Raw genomic sequence first — 17905 nt, 5'->3', positions numbered from 1 at the left:
AACAGGAAAAGTGTTTTGAACCGCTTACAAAATTGCGAGGAGAAATCAATCATTTTACAACTTTGAAGATGAAATAAATTTACAGGAACTTAATGGCCTAGACATGGGATATATTCTTCACTCTGCAAATTCTTGCATTCACACTGTGAGCCATATCGCAAATGAAATGAGAAAAACATTAATAGACAATATAGTGAACCCCAAGAACAAAATTTCGTTACTTATTGATGAATCGACAACTGTAAGTAACACAACAACATCATTGTTATTGTTCGTGTAGTTCTTCCTGAACTTTCGGCTTCTGCGAGTCTTTTCCTAGATTTGATCGAATTATCAGATGTAACAGTTAGAGGAATTCTAAACTATTTAAGTAGCCATCTTGAGTGTTTAGGATTATCTGAAGATTACTTAAAGGAGTATTTGTCTGTAACTTGTGATGGTGCAGCCTTATTGTTTGGTATGCGTAATGGTGTAAGGAGGCTAATGCAAGAAAAGTTTCCTAGTGTTATTTTCTGGCACTGTGCTAGCCATCACCTTAAATTGTCTGCTAGTGACACGGTGAACAATGTGGCAGGAGTGAATCGCTTTAAGAGTTTCATGAACAAACTTTATGTGACTTATCATGCTTCATTTAAGAATACTAGGGAACTACAGGAATGCGCAGCAAATCTAGAACTTCAACTTCTTAAGATTGGCAGAATTTTAAGCACTCGCCAGGTTGCACTATCTTTTGCACTGTTTCTGCAGTGTGGCAGACTTTGAAGCCCTCGTCTGTCGCGTTCTGGAGGCAAAAGAAGCAAAACAGATCGCTTTCTTTATGAGGACCTTTTAAGAAAAATAACATCATGCGAGTTTGTTCTTGACTTGGGCCTTATGTGTGATGCTCTCCAAGAACTTAGTTCACTAAGTATAGATTTACAAGAGAGAAATATTGACTTGCAAAGCAGATAGAAAGATAAAGAATACCATTCAACTTTTTGAAGAAAGAATTGAAAATCCTGGTCCATAATACAGTATTTCTCTTCAAAGTCAGAAGGACATGAAGTTCAAAGGGATTGAGTTCCACAAAAATGAAAGACATAGTCCTGCAATAAGTTCATCTGCTTTCTACAAAAGTCTGAAAGAAGCTGTTAGAAAGCGTCTGCTTGAAGGAGATGATGCTGATTTGCCTGAATGTGCTAAGATTCTAGATTCCAAGTATTGGCCTGAAAATTCTGGGAAACATCTGACATTTGGTGAAGCTGAAATTAAAAGGTTAGCATGCCAATTTCGCTTAAATGAAAGAGAAGCAGTTCGTGGTTTCCGTGAAAATATTCAAGAAAATAAAGTCCCGGACATACTATTTCCTCTAAAGCACACTTTGGGCACAATTGCAATATCTTCCAGTGAATGTGAAACCACTTTCACAGAGATGAATCTTATAGTAACTTCATCTAGGTCATTTCTGCTTGTACGGACAATTTCTGCACTGATGTTCATCAGGATAGTAGGAACTCCTCTCACTCAATTCAACCATAACAAATATGTGGACTCATGCTGCTCCAAGGTCGTCATTCTGAGGTTGATACCAAAAGAAAGAAGCGATCTAGATGTGACGAGGGTATATTGGAGGATATGTTAAAAGTGTGGAAGTTGCTGTGATAGCATCTTCATGGTGAGTACCGGCATCTTTTTTCCCAGAAAAAAAACACTGGTTCTCACTATAGTAAACAATGATATAACAAACTACTAAAAAGTTCTGACCTTTCAAAAAGATATACATATGTGGTCAAATTCTAAGCGAAATTCATTATAGTAAATTATCCACTATAATTTACTATTCCTGCAGTCCTGTGGGTCTGCTAATGACAATGACAGATTTGCCATTGCCACATATGAAATTAACACTGCTTACTAGAGACCCAAAGTGGCTTGAAAAAAAATTCCATGTTTGGCTCCTAGAGCAGAGAACTCAGATTTATATAACCTTTAAGCTACCCATGGTACTAGTGTGCTACAGATTTACATCTTACGTTGATGACCTTGATAATTTGTCTCCAATTCCAAATTCAAACATTCCATGTCTCCACTGATTTTTTTTGCAAGAAAGAGATCAAAAAAATCTTGTCCAGCAGAGATATCAAAAAATCTCCTGATCCTAAATAACATTTGATTAAATATCGCACAGATATACAGGGTTAGCCAAAAAGAAATACACTTTAAATGCTTTATAAATTGAAATTTGTTTGTTACATCAGAAAGCACTTAGTACTGTTTTATAGAAAAAGTCCTCAAGTTTACGACCTCCGCTTTTCGTTTGTCTTTGTGATGTCAGCAGCACATGAGCGCCCTTGACGTAAGTCGAGCCATATGGCCACTAGCCAGGTGGAGAAGGCTTTCTGCATGACTGAATTTGTAGTGCAGCGTCGTTTTAGAACACAGTATGGTAAACAACCACCCACAAGGCAGTCAAATCTACAATTAGAGCAAGAAATTTAAGGAAACTGGTTGTCTGTGCAAGGGGAAAAGTCCTGGGAGACCACCTGTATCCAAGGAAACAGTGACTCGTGTTCGTGAGACCTACATGCGCAGCCCGAAGAAGTTGACAACACATGCAAGTTTACAACTTCAAGTTCCACAAAAGACTGTGTGGAATATCTTGTGTAAACGTTTACGAATGTTCCCTTACTGGTTGCAATTATAGCAGAACCTCAATGAAAATTACAAAATCCTCCGCCACTCATTCTGTATGGACATGCAGCAATAGAGTGAAGAAAGTGATGATTTCTTTGACCAGCTAATTTTCGGTGACGAATCAACTTTCCACATTGGTGGTACAGTGAACAAACACAACGTTCATATATGGGGAACTGAAAACCCGAGAGCTGTGTGTGTAGTGGAGCATGTGAGAGATTCACCCAAAGTGAAAGTTTTTGCACTGTATCCCGTAAAAAGGCATATGGACCATTCTTTTTTCCAGGAAAAAACAGTGCGCGGAATAACTTACATAGACATATTAAGTGAGTGGCTGATGCCTCAACTAAAAGAAGACAATGACAATTTCATATTTGTCCAAGATGGCACTCTGCCGCACTGGCACCTTGAAGTTAGAAATTACCTGGATGAAAATTTGCCTCAGCGTTGGATTGGACGTTCAACCGCTCAGAACTCTTACGTGTTGGCCACCAAGAAGTCTGGATTTAACAACCTGTGACTACTTCTTATGGGGGTACATAAAGGACAGAGTTTTTGTTTCTCCCCTTCCTACAAGTGTGGGTGATCTTAAACAACACATCACAGTAGCTGCTATGACTGTTGACATGGACATGCTGAGAAGTGTTTGGGAAGAACTGGACTATCGCATTGATATTTGTTGTGTTACAAAAAGGTCACACATAGAACATTGTAACTTACCCATGTAAACTTCAGGATGTACTCTTCAAAACCATGTAAGTATTTCAGCCATGCTATTAAAACTCTTCTTTCTGTAAAACTTTGAAAGTGTCTATTTCTTTTAGGCTAAACCTGTATATTAAGTAAGATCCCATCTTATAGTCTAACCTATAGCCAAAGAAAGCAATTGACGTCTTGGCTCTCCAGGAAACGCATGTGCCTGACACAGCCCTCAATAGACTAAAGATCCCAGGCCTAATTCTCATGTCTTATAACTGCCATCCCAAGCATGGCCTGGCAACTTACATCTGGCCTAGCCTCAAGTACATAACCCCAAGTTATGTCCTTGAGGCAGGACATAAAGTACCATCATCTACAATGTCCACAAACCACCATCATAATCCTGGCTTGATCAGATGGACCGGCCACCACCTCACCCTGTTATCTATGTTGGTGACTTCAACTCTCATCACACCATCTGGGGCTATTCCTCTAACAACTGGGACAGTAATAATCTAGTTAACTGGATGGATACATATAACCTGTATTTGATTTACAATACCAAGCAGGAAAGCACTCTCCACTCAGGTAGATGGAACAGAACCTATACCCCAGATCTGTGCATAGTCTCTAAAGACTCTGAAGACCACCCTTTGCCAACAAACAGAACCATCCTCGACAGAATCCCTAATAGTCAGCATTGTTCTATACTAATAGAGACAGGCACATCAATCCGTCATCAGTGGAATACCAATCGCTAGATGGAACCTTCGCAGGTTCAACTGGAATGTATTTCAGAAACAAATCGAGCAAACCATTAGAGCAATTCCATCCACGCCTAATTGCTATCCAAGATTTGTCAAACTAATCAAAACTGCAGCCAAAGCCTCTATTCCTACAGGCTACAGAAAACAATACATCCCATGCTGGAGTAGAGAAACTTTTAACCAAATATGAAGAGACTGACGACCCAACTGTTACCAAGGAGCTCATAGCAACACTGGACAAAAACAGAAAGGAAAAATGGATCTCAACCATCCATGAACTTTATTTCACCACATCTAGTCGGAAAAGCTGGTCACTTCCGAGAAAATTAGGTGGGCCAGAACCAACACCACACAAAACAACAGAGATAACTCCTGATTAAATGCTAATCATTTATTGAAAACCTCCAAGATATGTCCCAGCTCTATCAGGAAAATTACTGTGCAATCTTCCATCAGGCAAATCTTGAAGACGGGCCCGAGCTTCCTGAACTTGTACACCCAGTATCTCGGGAAGAGGTAGAGATAGTCTTAAAACTCACCAAGAATGGCAAGGCTGCAGGAGTGGATGGTATCCTCCATGAGTTTCTAAAACATCTTGGACAAGGCGAAATATGGCTAGCCGCCCTTTTCTCAAAAATTATAATGACTGGAAAACTACCAAATCTGTGGTGGGAAGACAAAATAATTGCCGTGTCCAAACCAGGTAAACATCCAAATGAGATCAAAAATCTATGACCTATTTCCTTGCTTTGCTCCATCTTTAAGCTCTTTGAAAGCATTCTCTTTAAAAGAATTCCACCACTCATCGAAAGTGCACTCCCAATTGAACAAGCTGGGAAGAAGTTGGTGCGACCAGGTCCTGGCAACACAGATTGAAGCAGGCTTCCAGAAGAAACTTAAATCCAGAGCCACTTTCTTTGACCTAGCATAAGCTTATGACACAGTCTGAATCAGGGGCCTACTCCTTAAGCTAGGAAATATTATAAGGTGCAAAAAAAAAAACTTTCCAGCTTTTTGAATCCATTCTCTCCAACAGAAAGATCCAGGTCCATATTGGCGGAAAAAAGAGCAGGCCGAGATTCCTTCACAACGGTCTCCCACAGAGACCCATGTTATCCCCTTTACTATTTAACATCTACGTGTACGACCTACCACATAAAAGCTCAAGCAAGTATATGTACACTGATGACCTAGCGATCCTACATCAATCTACCCCCTTTGCCAACCTGGAATCAACCTTGAACACCCTGAAAGAGTACTTCAAACAGTGGTACTTGAAACCAAATCCAATAAAAACTGTGTTCACAGTGTTTCACCTGAACAATGCAGAGGCAAATCGACACCTCAACCTTTCTTTCTGTGGAAAAATGGTAGAACACAAGCCTCACCCAAAATACCTTGGAGTGAGCCTGGATGGAAGCCTAACCTATAAAAGGCACATCACCAACCTGTCCAACAAAATTAAAACGAGAAACAATATCATTTCAAGGCTTGCTGGAACAACCTGGGGTTGTGGTACAGAAGTCCTAAGGTTGTCTGCACTAGCCCTTGCATTCGCTACAGCAGAATATTGTGCCGCTGTCTGGGAAAGAAGTGCACACACTAACATTACAGACACCCAGCTAAACTCTACCATGCGCACAATTAGTGGGACAGTGAGAAGCAACCCTGTATCCTGGCTGACAGTCCTATCTAACAATGCTCCACCAAACACACGGAGAAGACAAGCCTCGATTAAAAAATTTAATAAAGCAATGAGCAACCCACTCCTGCCCCTGCACCAGACTCTCATAACTCCACCTGGTCTTTGCCAAAAATCTAGAAAGTCTCTCTAGTCCGTGGATGAACTCTCTTCAGCTACCCTGCCATCAACACCTGACATGTGGAGAGAATACTAGTCCAACAATCTCCCAACAAACAACTTCCTGGTAGAAGATCCCTGTGCTCTGCAGCCTGGTTTTGCTCTTCCTAGGAAGATTTGGTCATCAATCAACAGGATCAGAACTAATCAGAGTAGATGTGGATACCTACTACATAAATGGGGGCTGTTAGACCACCCTTATTGTGAACGACTGCCCAAGGTGCAATTTCACGGTGGTGGACTACAGGACATCCACAAGGTGACGGATGAGGCCTTGAACTGGCTTTCCAGACTGGACATTGACCTGTAACTGTTCTGTATTCCTTTTGCAATAAGAATAAATAAATAAATAGTCTAATTTATGTCTTTTGTAACATAGTTGTAGGCATACACCCTTTTTGGGTGGATCTTTATTTTCCCACAAATGCTATAGGACAATATTCTTCAACTGTTATCTTCTTCCAGTTAAATGAAAATCCAGTCTAGTTTTGCTGATGATATTACCTTGCACTCCTCTATCATTTGACAAGCCCTACCTTACAACTTCTAGAATACTTCAACTACAATGAATTCTAATCTGAAACCTCTGGTGAAGTTAACCAGAAATTAATTGCAAAGATGACTGGTGTGTTGTTATATGAGGCTATATAATGAAGCTATTTAGTGATACGTCCGCGCGGTTAGCCTAGTGGCTTTGCGCTTCGCAACCATATGCCTGGGGAAGGAGTGTCCTAGGTTCGATTCCCGTCGGAGACGTGAGGAGCTGAAGGATCTTCCTCAGTCATAGCCAAGTTAGCCGGTCTTGGGCGCGGGCAGTAGGGTTTTTTTTGCCAGTTTATCTGGTGTTTTTCATCCCGCAAGCAGGCAAACCGGCCCCGTGAACACACAGGGATACAGCCAAGAATACCTTGAGGCATAGGAGTGACCATTCTATCCTCGTATTTCGGTTAAGAAATCCAAGCATGCTTGGAAGGTTGTGGGCCTTAAAGGCCTGTTAAAGCCATTGGGATAGATAGATTTAGTGATACACACACACACAGTAAATCTACAAAAATCCTAAGCAGGTTTGTAAAATGCAGATATGAATTTTTGTATCCGACAAAACTCAGACATTTGCATATTTTTAATAATGGAACATTTGTAACCACCTGTTGTCATTATACAGTTGGTTATAATCAATGAATTGCTAAAGATGAGCAAATGTCTAATTAAAGTTTAGAAAATGTATATCTGCAATTTTCAACCTTCTGCTTAGAGTTTTTGTAGATTTAAGGTGTGTGTGTGTGGGGGGGGGTATTATCTAATCACAAAATAGCCTCGTGTCATATAACAACGGACCAATCATCTCTGCAATTAATTCCATTCCAATGAAGAATGTTATGAAATCAGAATTCAAAATGCTTAGATGCAATCAACACTTACAGTATTATATTTAAAATCAAGAAAATTAGATTCTGTAGAAAACAGAAAAACTTACTACTTTATCCTTTTTTTTGTGTCGATTGAGAACACTCTGTGGCAAATACTTAGTAAGTTCCTTTCTGTAAGAAATAAGAAATTTTCACACTTAAAAATATTTTTATCTATACCAGAGAAACACACAAAATTAATTTACTTATAAAGGTAAACTTTATTTTAGCATGCTCACATCTGGTTGTGTCTAAAGTGTGCTGTGCATCAGGCAGGTGAATTTGTGCCAAGTTTTTTTTTTTTTCTTTCAATATATCTGTAGCATGAAGATAGCAATTGAAATTCTATCTGATTTCAAAATTTATTATATATATATATATATATATTTAGAAAGGATTTTTTTTTTTTTTTTTCCACCTTGGGTATAAATTGGTTTCTGCATCCACTAACTTTATTATAAACAAGTGCAACCACATATTTTCTACAAATGAAAACATGAAGTACTTCGTCAGGAACTGTATTCATTAGATACTATACCTAGTGCCACACAGAAGCTTCTATTTTGTTTAGTCTGTGTCTACACAGTCCAGTATGTGGGAAGAGACGCATTTTTCATTATAAAGGGTCATTTTCACTCTAAGTCTAATTACACTAATCATTCTAACACTAAATACAGTAGTCTCTAATTGTCTCTGTATTTAGTGATACAATAAAAACTTCTCTTTGTTTTGCTTGCATGTAATATGGTTTCATTCTAGTCTTTGGAAGTAGACATAGTCAGTAAAAATCCACTTTATTCCTGAGAATAAAAATTAATTCTGTTTTACCAGAAAAAGGGTTGCATCTGTGATCTTTAACCAAATATTTGCATATCCAGGATTTTATTATTTAAAAAATAAATGTACACTGATCATAATAATCATTACTAATAAAAGAAGATTCTCCTTTGAAAACTTTGAGAGAAAAAAATATATATAAATTTAAAAAATAGAAATAAATACACATAACAAGCACATAATAAAATTAGTTTAATCCTTTATCCAAGTGTGAGCAAACAAAGTTTGCACCTGAAAGTATCTTCAGGACTGGGGTAAGGTGGTACAACACCAGGGCAACTCGTTGCAAAGGTGGAGCAAGCTACCAACACTCCTGTCTCAGTATCTCCTATAATGCAAAACACATCTCCTTGCGGATATGTCTAATGTTATGCATTACGGGAAGGGCCACTACCCAGATTAGTTTCGACCTTCATTGAGGTCTCTTCAGTGGGAGCCAGGCCCAAGCTGAGATATCAGGCAGAAGCATTCGCAGGTCATCTCTACCTGTAGGAGTTGCCAAATGATGTGCCACCCTTTTTTAATAAATTACTCTGGATTTAGAGAAAGATGTTGAAAGTTTATTTTTCACTTGGTTAGAGTATAATAAAATTAGTTTAATCCTTTATCCAAGTGTGAGCAAACAAAGTTTGCGCCTGAAAGTATCTTCAGGACTGGGGTAAGGTGGTACAACACCAGGGCAACTCGTTGCAAAGGTGGAGCAAGCTACCAACTCTCCTGTCTCAGTATCTCCTATAATGCAAAACACATCTCCTTGCGGATATGTCTAATTTTATGCATTAAGGGAAGGGCCACTACCCAGACTAGTTTCGACCTTTATTGAGGTCTCTTCAGTGGGAGCCAGGCCCAAGCTGAGATACCAGGTAGAAGCATCTTTCAACACATAACAAGCACAATAAACTGTATAGGATGGTTTGCTCACTTGGTGCTTCGTCTATGCATGCTTAACTCATGCTAACCCTAAATGAATCATCTGATCAACACTGTTAGTTCAATGATTATGTCTCTTCCTATGCCCATTTATTAAGCTACACAACAGCTGTTTTTTATTGGTTACTTATTTATATTTCACAAGCAAATCTCTTTCCCTCTCTTTGTAAATTTATTTTTAAAATTTTTCCTGTCAAAACTGCAAACATACATGTCTAGAAATTATAGGATGCAATGTAATTCAAATTCATTCTATCCCACAGCAACTTATTACAGACCATATATTGTAATAAAATTTTTCTTTACAAGTAAAGAATGAAGATTTGAGGCACTGATGGATGCCAGAAGGAAATAGTTCTTCGAGGATTTCTATTGATTCTTACACAGAGACATTGCTAATTTCCCCACTTGACATATTAGCTAGTTCAGACAGTTTTATGGCAATGGGCTCACGTCGAGCACATCTTACTGCCAACATGGAATACATGGAAAAATTTGAGGAAGAAGCTATAGCACAGGTGATCTTAAAACCATATGTCTAGTGGAGATATGTTGGTCACATCTTTACCATTTGGATAGCATGCCCACAAAGACCTAGATTTTATATACTTCCTGAATGATTGCCATCCAAAAATCAAATTCACATTAGAAGGTAGAACAGAATGGAAAATTACTATTCCTAGACATCCTTATCAACAAAAACATTGCTGGAGGATTATCATTCGAATTCTACAGGAAGGAAACCCAAACAGGCAAGCTTTTCCATCACTCCCAACAAAAATTAGGTATCATCAAAACTTTAAAAAATAGAGCTTTAAATATAAAAAAAAATTATGAAACCAAAAGAAAATAAGAACTTCAAATCATCAGTTTCTCCAAAATGGCTACTCAAAATCTAAAGAAACTTATTTTCTGATGACCCATCCTGTGATGTAAATTAATTACAAAGATACAGTATCTGTACCATACGTTGCCAGTGCAGCATGAAAAATAGCCCAAATATTAAAATCAGTCAACACCTTATGAAGTTTCCTACATTCCTCTAAAGATAAAGTTCCATTTTATAAACATCCCGGAGTATACATGATTCCATGTTCTTGTGGAAAGATGTACACAGGTCAAACTGGCAGAAGTTTCAAAATCCATTAAAAAAAAAAAAAGTCCATTTGATTATAAAATCAAACCAAAGATTGCAGCATATATTCTCAAAGAATATCACATGGTAAATTAGCAAACATCCTACATGCCTTACTTAGAAGAGAATTACTTCCATAGATTGTTCAAGGAGTCTTCCGAGGTCATTTTTGCTGAAAAGGAACACTAAACACAAACCAAGGAATGATTATTCATGACATTTGGGAATCATTAATTAATGTGTACAATTCAAGACTTCTCCTATCTCAGCCATATGCAGAGTTTAGACTACATGTAAAATGCCTAATGATTCCATTCTTTCATTGGAACTATCAATATTGATAGATCCACTGAAACTATCAATGATAGTTTCAATGGAACTATCATTCCATTCTTTTCAATTTATAAAAATAGTGGGAGTTGGGAAAGTTTCATTTCTTGTCAGGTTTTTATTTTATTTTTTATTTATTTATTTTTTTAAATAACCCCCTAAAGATGCTATCATATAGACAGAGAAACATGTCGAGGAAACACATTCAGTGTTAATAAAAAATGTCTACAAGTTAAAACCTGATTATTTATTATTCAAGCCAAAGGGTCATACGGCAGTATGTATTGTACAGTCTCTCATCATATACAAAAAATAGTTGTCCACGTGGGGATGGTTTAACTGGGATTTTATTTTTGCAGTGTATAATAGAGACAGCTGTTTGATGCTGAAACAATAAATGTGGTTCAACATTCAGACCAGAGATTAGTGAAATTCTTATGGCTAGATAGTGGATGGGGGTCCAACCATTGCAGGGTACTGTCTCTGAGAGGGGCATAAACTTGGGACATGATATCGTGTTTTGATCTTATCAGTGCATGGTGTGCTCAAACCACAGAACATCTGTAAGCATCCAAACACTTTGGTAGTGTTTGGGTGGTGATAGATGAGACTTATCCCATCTTGATAATATAATATACATTATAATCATCATCAAATTCCTGCAATGTATCCTCAAGGGTTGTACAGGATATGATAGTACTACATGAAAAAAATTACATCATTACTAACTTCCTATCTACAATTTTCCTACAAATCAGTCTGTTACTTGTCAAGACTCAACATTATCAGATCTCATGTATTTCTGTCGTCTAAGGCCCTTTGCACCGTATCAATCCACCTATATCTTGGTCTTCCTTGGGTCGTTTTTCTTGCCAACCCGGCAGAGAACACTTGTTTTGATAACCTTTCCTCACCCATTCTGTTTAAGTGACCATACCACCTGAGATTAGCTCTGCTAACGCATTCCTGGATGCTGACAATGTCAAGTTGTTTCCTAATATCCTCATTTTTAATATCATATTACCATTGATGCCATCTGTTCACACCTCTAATCTTTCTCAGGACTCTCATATCTGTGGTTTCTAGTCTTTCGTCAAGTGTTTTACTTCTGACCCAGTTCTCAGATCCATATTTTTGTATGCCTGACAATCATTTCCTACTCTGCTATTTACTTTTTCATTGTGTCAATTGCTTTTTCTAAAGCCTCAAAAAATTCCTCCACTTTTACCTTAGTAGAACCTTCTGCAGGACCATAGGCACAAATAACTCTCATTGTCCAGTTCCCCATTCTGATATTTATCCACATCACTCTACTTGAGACTGCCTGCCATTCAAGAAGATAAGTCTCGTATTTAGTGTTGAATACTATGGCTGCTACTCCTTTTCCTTGATTGTCATTGCCTGAATATAACATTTTGTATTTACTATTCAGAAAGATCTCACCAGTTTTTGTCTTTTTTGTCTAATTCCTCAACTAGCTCCGTTTCTTTGCCATTCAGGCTTCTTATGTTGATAGTACTGCTCTTTAACTCTGGTGATGTTGAGTTGGGGTGTGTTTTCAGATTTGTTCCAGTAGCTGACTTTTCGCTGTTCACTCTGGTTCCCTGGCAAAAACAACGGGGGCCTGGTTTAACAGGGCGACACCCCAGCCTGCATGAAATTTTGTAATGTTGTACCATCATTTTGCATTTTGGTTTAAGCCAATAAGAATACAATTTGGTTGGATAAATCCCAAATCGCCAGCCCATCCTCGTTCGTTCAGTATCCAGGTAAATACCCAACAGGATGCACCACGAGAAAGTGAGGATTGGACATTAGGTCAGAAGCCCTGGTCAGTTCTTCGCATTCCTTTAAAGGCTATGTGGAGGTCTCCTCTCAGTTATACAGCTCTGACCCTTAAGCAACCCTATAATATACATTCTTTTTTAAAATTCCTTTTAAAATTTAAATTGAAATAAAAATTGTAGAACGTATTATTACAGACATAGTTTTTATCTAACGACATATAAAATGCATAAAATAGTATATCCCAGGAATAATCATTTATTATTTTAACGTTTTTGCATAACTAAGGGAGTTAATCGATTTGGCAAGTCAAAATAACTCAGTAACTCATTAACACATTAAGCACTGTGTCGGTCACCGACAATGATTTTCCCGTTCGGCTTACGTCGATCATTGGTGACCGACGATCTTCTTCTTCTACAGCTTCTCCCACTTAAGTGGGGTCACTGTTTGTTATGAGTCTCCTCCACACCTTCCTGTCTTGGGCTGTCACCACATCCAAGTTCTTCATCTTCAAGTCCTCTTCTACCAGCTCCCTCCATCTCTTTTTTGGCCGCCCACTATTCCGCCTTCCTTGCACATCCACTGTTCCCCTGACATAGTCATTTCTCAGATGATCCTTTCTGGTCACACTGCACATCCACCTAAGCATTCTCATCTCTGCTACTTCCATCCTGCTGATGTTATTTTTCCTCAGGGCCACAGTTTCTATAGCATATGTCATAGCTGGCCTCACTACTGTCCTATAAATTTTGCCTTTCAGATTGATCAGCACCCTCTTATCGCATAACACTCCAGCCATCTCCCTCCAGTTCCTCCAACCCGCTTGTATCCTGCATCCCACTTCCTTTTCAGCTCCTCCATCTTCTTCCACTGTTGAACCTAAGTATCTAAAGTCTCTCACCTTCCTGATGACATTTCCTTACAGCTCCAGATCTGTCTCCTGGCCACCACCACCCACTGCGCAACACATATACTCTGTCTTACTTCTGCTCAGTCTCATACCTCTCTTTTCCAGTACTTTTCTCCATCTTTCCAGTTTAGTTTCCACTTCTTGTCTTGAATCTACACACAGCAAGATGTCATCTGCATACAACATTGTCCAAGGTGCATCTTCTCTCACCTCCTCTGTTACCACCTCCATCACAATATTAAACAGAAACGGACTTAATGCTGACCCTTGATTCAAGCCAACTGTTACTTGAAAACTTTCTGTCTGTCCCAAACAGGTCCGAAAACTTGTCTTCACATTTCTGTACATTTCCCGCACCAACCTGACATATTTCTCCGGCACCTTCTTCTCCCTCAGACACCTCCAGACTTCTTGCCTTGGCACTCTATCATATGCTTTCTCCAGATCAATAAATACCAGATGTAGCTCCCTTTGTTTCTCTCGATATTTTTCCATCATCTGTCATAACCCAAAGATAGCATCTGTTGTTGATCTACCAGGCATGAAGGCAAATTGTTCCTTTGCAATCTCCACCTCCTCCCTCAATCTACCATCAAGAACCCTTTCTAGGATCTTCATTGTGTGGGACATCAACTTTATTCCTCTGTAATTTTTACAGTCTTGTGCATCCCCTTTACCCTTGTAGATGGGAACAAGAGTACTCTCCCTCCATTCCTCGGGTATATTTTCCTGTTGGCAAACTTTCATGAACAGGTCCCACAGCAGGTCAATTCCCTCTTCCCCCAGTGCCTTCCATGCCTCCACTGGAATTCTGTCGGGGCCCACCGCTTTTCCATTCCTCATCCTCTTCATGGCCTCCATCACTTCCATTCTACTGATGTTCTGCACCATCCACTCAGAAGGCTGCCCATCTCCTCTGTGAGTCCTTGCATTTTCCTCATTCAAAAGTCCCTCAAAGTATATTTTCCATCTGTTTCTTATGTCCACATCCCTCCATAATACTCTTCCTTCAGCATCTTTGATCTGCCTCACATGTAAGATGTCCTTAGCTGCTTTATTTCTACATTTTGCTAGTTGGTAAATTTTTCTGTCCTTCCTTTGTTTCTAATTGATCATACAGATCTTGATATGCCATGGCCTTCGCCTGTGCCACAACTCTCTTGGCTTCTTGCTTTCTCTCCTTGTACACCTCTGTCCTCTTCCACTCTTGACTCATCCCACTTCTGCTTTGCCTTCCTTTTAGCTGTCACTGCCACTTGTACATTATTATTCCACCACCAACTCTCCTTCTGCTCTCTAATCTTTCCAGATGTCTCACCAAGCACCTCGATTGCACAGCTCAGGATTACTTTTGAATTATGTTTCCACCAATCTTGTACACTTTCCAGTCCATCTGAAATCCTCTCTAACACTCTCTCTCTAAAATGATTCCTCACACTCTCTTCTTTTAAGCGAAACCACTTAATTGTCTTCATCCCATGGCAACCAGAAGTTCTTATCTTCAATCTTATTTTAAAGTCTGCGCACAGCAGTCGGTGTTGTTGTGCTACTTGATCTGTTGGAATTACTTTACAATTTGTCACAACCTTAAGATGTTTTCTTCTAGTCAAAATGTAGTCAATTTGTGAGCTGTTGTTACCACTTCTAAATGTTATCAAATGTTCTTCCCTCTTGAAGTAAAACGAGTTCACAATTGCCAGATCAAACGCTACTGCAAAGTCCACAACCCTCTCTCCTTCCTGGTTCATCATTCCCACTCCGTGGCCACCATGCACCCTTTCACAGTCTCTATTCTGTCTTCCTATGTGCCCGTTCAAGTCTCCTCCGACAATCACCATCTCATTTTCTTCCAATTCCCTCATTTCTTCATCTAACATGTTCCAGAACTCATCTTTTTCCTCTGCTGTACAACCAACATGCGGGGCATATACACATAATACGACCACCCGCTCTTCTCCAAGACCCAATTTCATTCGCATGATCCTGTCGTTCCTTCTACCCACGTCCAGTACTTCACCCTTCATTCTGCCACATGCCGCAATTCCTACACCATTTCTTCCCTCGTTATTCGCTCCAGAGTAGAAGAATTTATATCCATCTCCCAGTTCCTTTGCCTTTCCACCTTGTCTCCTGCACACATAAAATGTCCAACTTCCTCTTCCTCATCATGTCTGCCACCTCTCTTCCCCTTCCAGTCATGCTTCCAACATTCAGTGTTCCCACTCGCAACATCCTCTCCACCTGCTGGGCTTGCTTCTTTAACCGCACCCGCCCTTGATGCGGTAGCCCTCATCCACTTCTCACAGCTGTAGGGTGATGTGGCTGCGCGTCGCTTAAGGGGTACGCCCTAGCCCTTATATCATTTTCTCTTCGACTCATAATCATAGTTTGAGTTGGCACTTAAGTTTTCCGACCGGATGCCCTTCCTGACATCAACCCTCGCATTTATCCGGCTTGGGACCGGCACCTATTGAGGCTAGCTTGCCTCCTTCGGTGGCTGCATAAGGTGAAATGACTTAGCAAGATAGGAAAGACTCACCCCTAGCCCTCGAATACTCTAATAGCATCAGGGGGAAGGAGCAAGGAGAGGAGAAAGAAGCAAAGAAAGAAGAGGAGGGACCAGTCTACAGAATAATATAACAGATATATATTACATGAAGTAAGGCATGGTCCAGCATCAGGTACCTCGGGTTTGCCATGCCTGTACTCACTAAAGTGAGCCCTTGACTGACAATATAAAGTGTAATAAAATTTATTACCTTTTATAATATTCTGATATTAAAAATTAATGCAAAGTGATGCAAATTTTGAGACTTATTTATAGTATTGCTATTTACAGTTTCTTTATCTATATTCAGGGAAAACATCAGAAAGTCAGCTATTGAAACAAATCCCTCAATGTCAGCAGAGTTAAAGACCATTAACCTAAGAAGCATCAATAGAAAAGAAATGGAACCAGCAGAAGAACTGAATAAATACCAGTTCAAAATAATAAGTGTTACACAAAAACAGGTGAGCAAGTGATACAAGATGTTATATTCAAATTGAAGTTGAAAGCACAGAAACATGGCTTTTTACACACATAACCGCTATGTAGTGGTCTAGGCTGGGTTACTCTTGCCGTTTCTTTTCTTTTTCCCCTCTCTCTTTTTTTTTTTTTTTATTGTCTTTTTCCTTCCCTCCCTCTCTCTCTCTTTCTTTTAATTTCATTTCTTGTAAATGATGCCTGCCAAAAGCAAGGTTGAGTAGTAGTACCACTGAGTTTGGTATGAAGATAAAGGAAAAATGCTGTTTTTGACTGATAAAATTCAGGTTTAGATTATTTAAGAAACTCGAAATTTATGCTCCTCTTGAATGATTGCTGTTGAACAAGCCTACGGTTTGCTTTATTACGAAAAAATAGTTTAAGAATAACCTTTGCATCTAGCTCTTACCATCTAGTCAGAACGATAGTTTGTGAGCTGTGCATTCCTTATGGAGAGGGACCGAATAATCAGTGCAAGGAACTGAAGATGCTACACATCTACGAGCTTCTTGCAGAGGCTAACATTATAGGGATATAAATGTCGAAAACAGTCTGCGTTTGCCAGCTTCAATGAATCTTTGAAAGAGATGCATGCTGAAGCGAAACAGATCATAAAATTGAGATGATGCTCATGTGAAGCGTGGGCAAATATTGTTAACTTTTGGAGGAGAAAGGTCTCCCATTGTAATGGTTAAGCGAGAGCAGGGATATGAAAACATCAAAAAATGGCCGACGACCTGACCTGAATTATTTTAATAAATATCACTTTTATGGACATTTCTTATGGGGCACTATGTCAACACTGTGCTACACTCAGAAAAATATGTACACTGCAAAAAATTATGTGCATATAGATTCTTTCCATTGCTTTAAGTAATGTTTAGGAAATGAGAAAATTCTCAATATATGTCTCGATTAACTAACTAAATTGGTTTTGCGTCCCCGTGGTTAGCCTAGTGGCTGTGCGCTTCGAAACCATGTGCCTGGGGAAGGAGTGTCCTAAGTTCGATTCTAATCGGTGACGTGAGGATCTTCCTCAGCTATAGCCAAGTTAGCCGGTCTTGCGTGGACAGTAGGGTTTTTCCCCAAGTTTATCCTGGGGTTTTTCATCCTGCAAAGCAGGCAATCCGGCCTTGAGAACGCAACACTACAGGACATAGGATACGCCGGGGTGTAGGGCTGATCACCTTATCCTGTGAACGGTTTGAGGTCTGATGATTAATAAACCCTCGACATTGCAAAAGAGGGTAAAAAGGAGATGAATTTCTTTATCTTGACAATTCCTAAGACGAGTAGCTAATTTTAGAAAGTATTTTACCTTGGGTATAATAAATGTTAAAGATACCAAGCTATTTTAAACCTGGTTTTACTCCATTTCCCAAGTTAGCAAACAGACAAATAAGTCAAGTTTGCGCCTGCAAGTGTTGCAAGTCTAGCTGATCCTGCATATAGTGCAAGACCAAGGCAACTCATGGTAAAAGTAGAATAAGCTCTGATCACTAATCTTAATATTTACCCTTAATGCAAAGCACATCTCCTGG

General features: G+C 39.3%; 1 protein-coding gene across 2 annotated transcripts in view; it reads right to left on the bottom strand.

The window, feature by feature from the left end:
* hrg (poly(A) polymerase hiiragi) overlaps positions 1 to 17905 on the bottom strand; it is a 374011-nt gene that overhangs the window by 35941 nt on the left and 320165 nt on the right. For both annotated transcript variants that reach the window (XM_090407503.1, XM_090407502.1), the window contains exon 17: positions 7478 to 7541. In XM_090407503.1, coding sequence (XP_090263629.1) covers positions 7478 to 7541 — 64 coding nt within the window. The remainder of the gene's footprint in view (positions 1 to 7477; positions 7542 to 17905) is intronic.

This window comes from Typopeltis vanoorti, chromosome 17, assembly GCF_054136105.1.
Source record: "Typopeltis vanoorti isolate ZY-2024b chromosome 17, IOZ_Tvanoo_1.0, whole genome shotgun sequence".
Lineage (NCBI taxonomy): Eukaryota > Metazoa > Arthropoda > Arachnida > Uropygi > Thelyphonidae > Typopeltis > Typopeltis vanoorti.
This window is presented reverse-complemented; position numbering and strand designations above follow the sequence as displayed.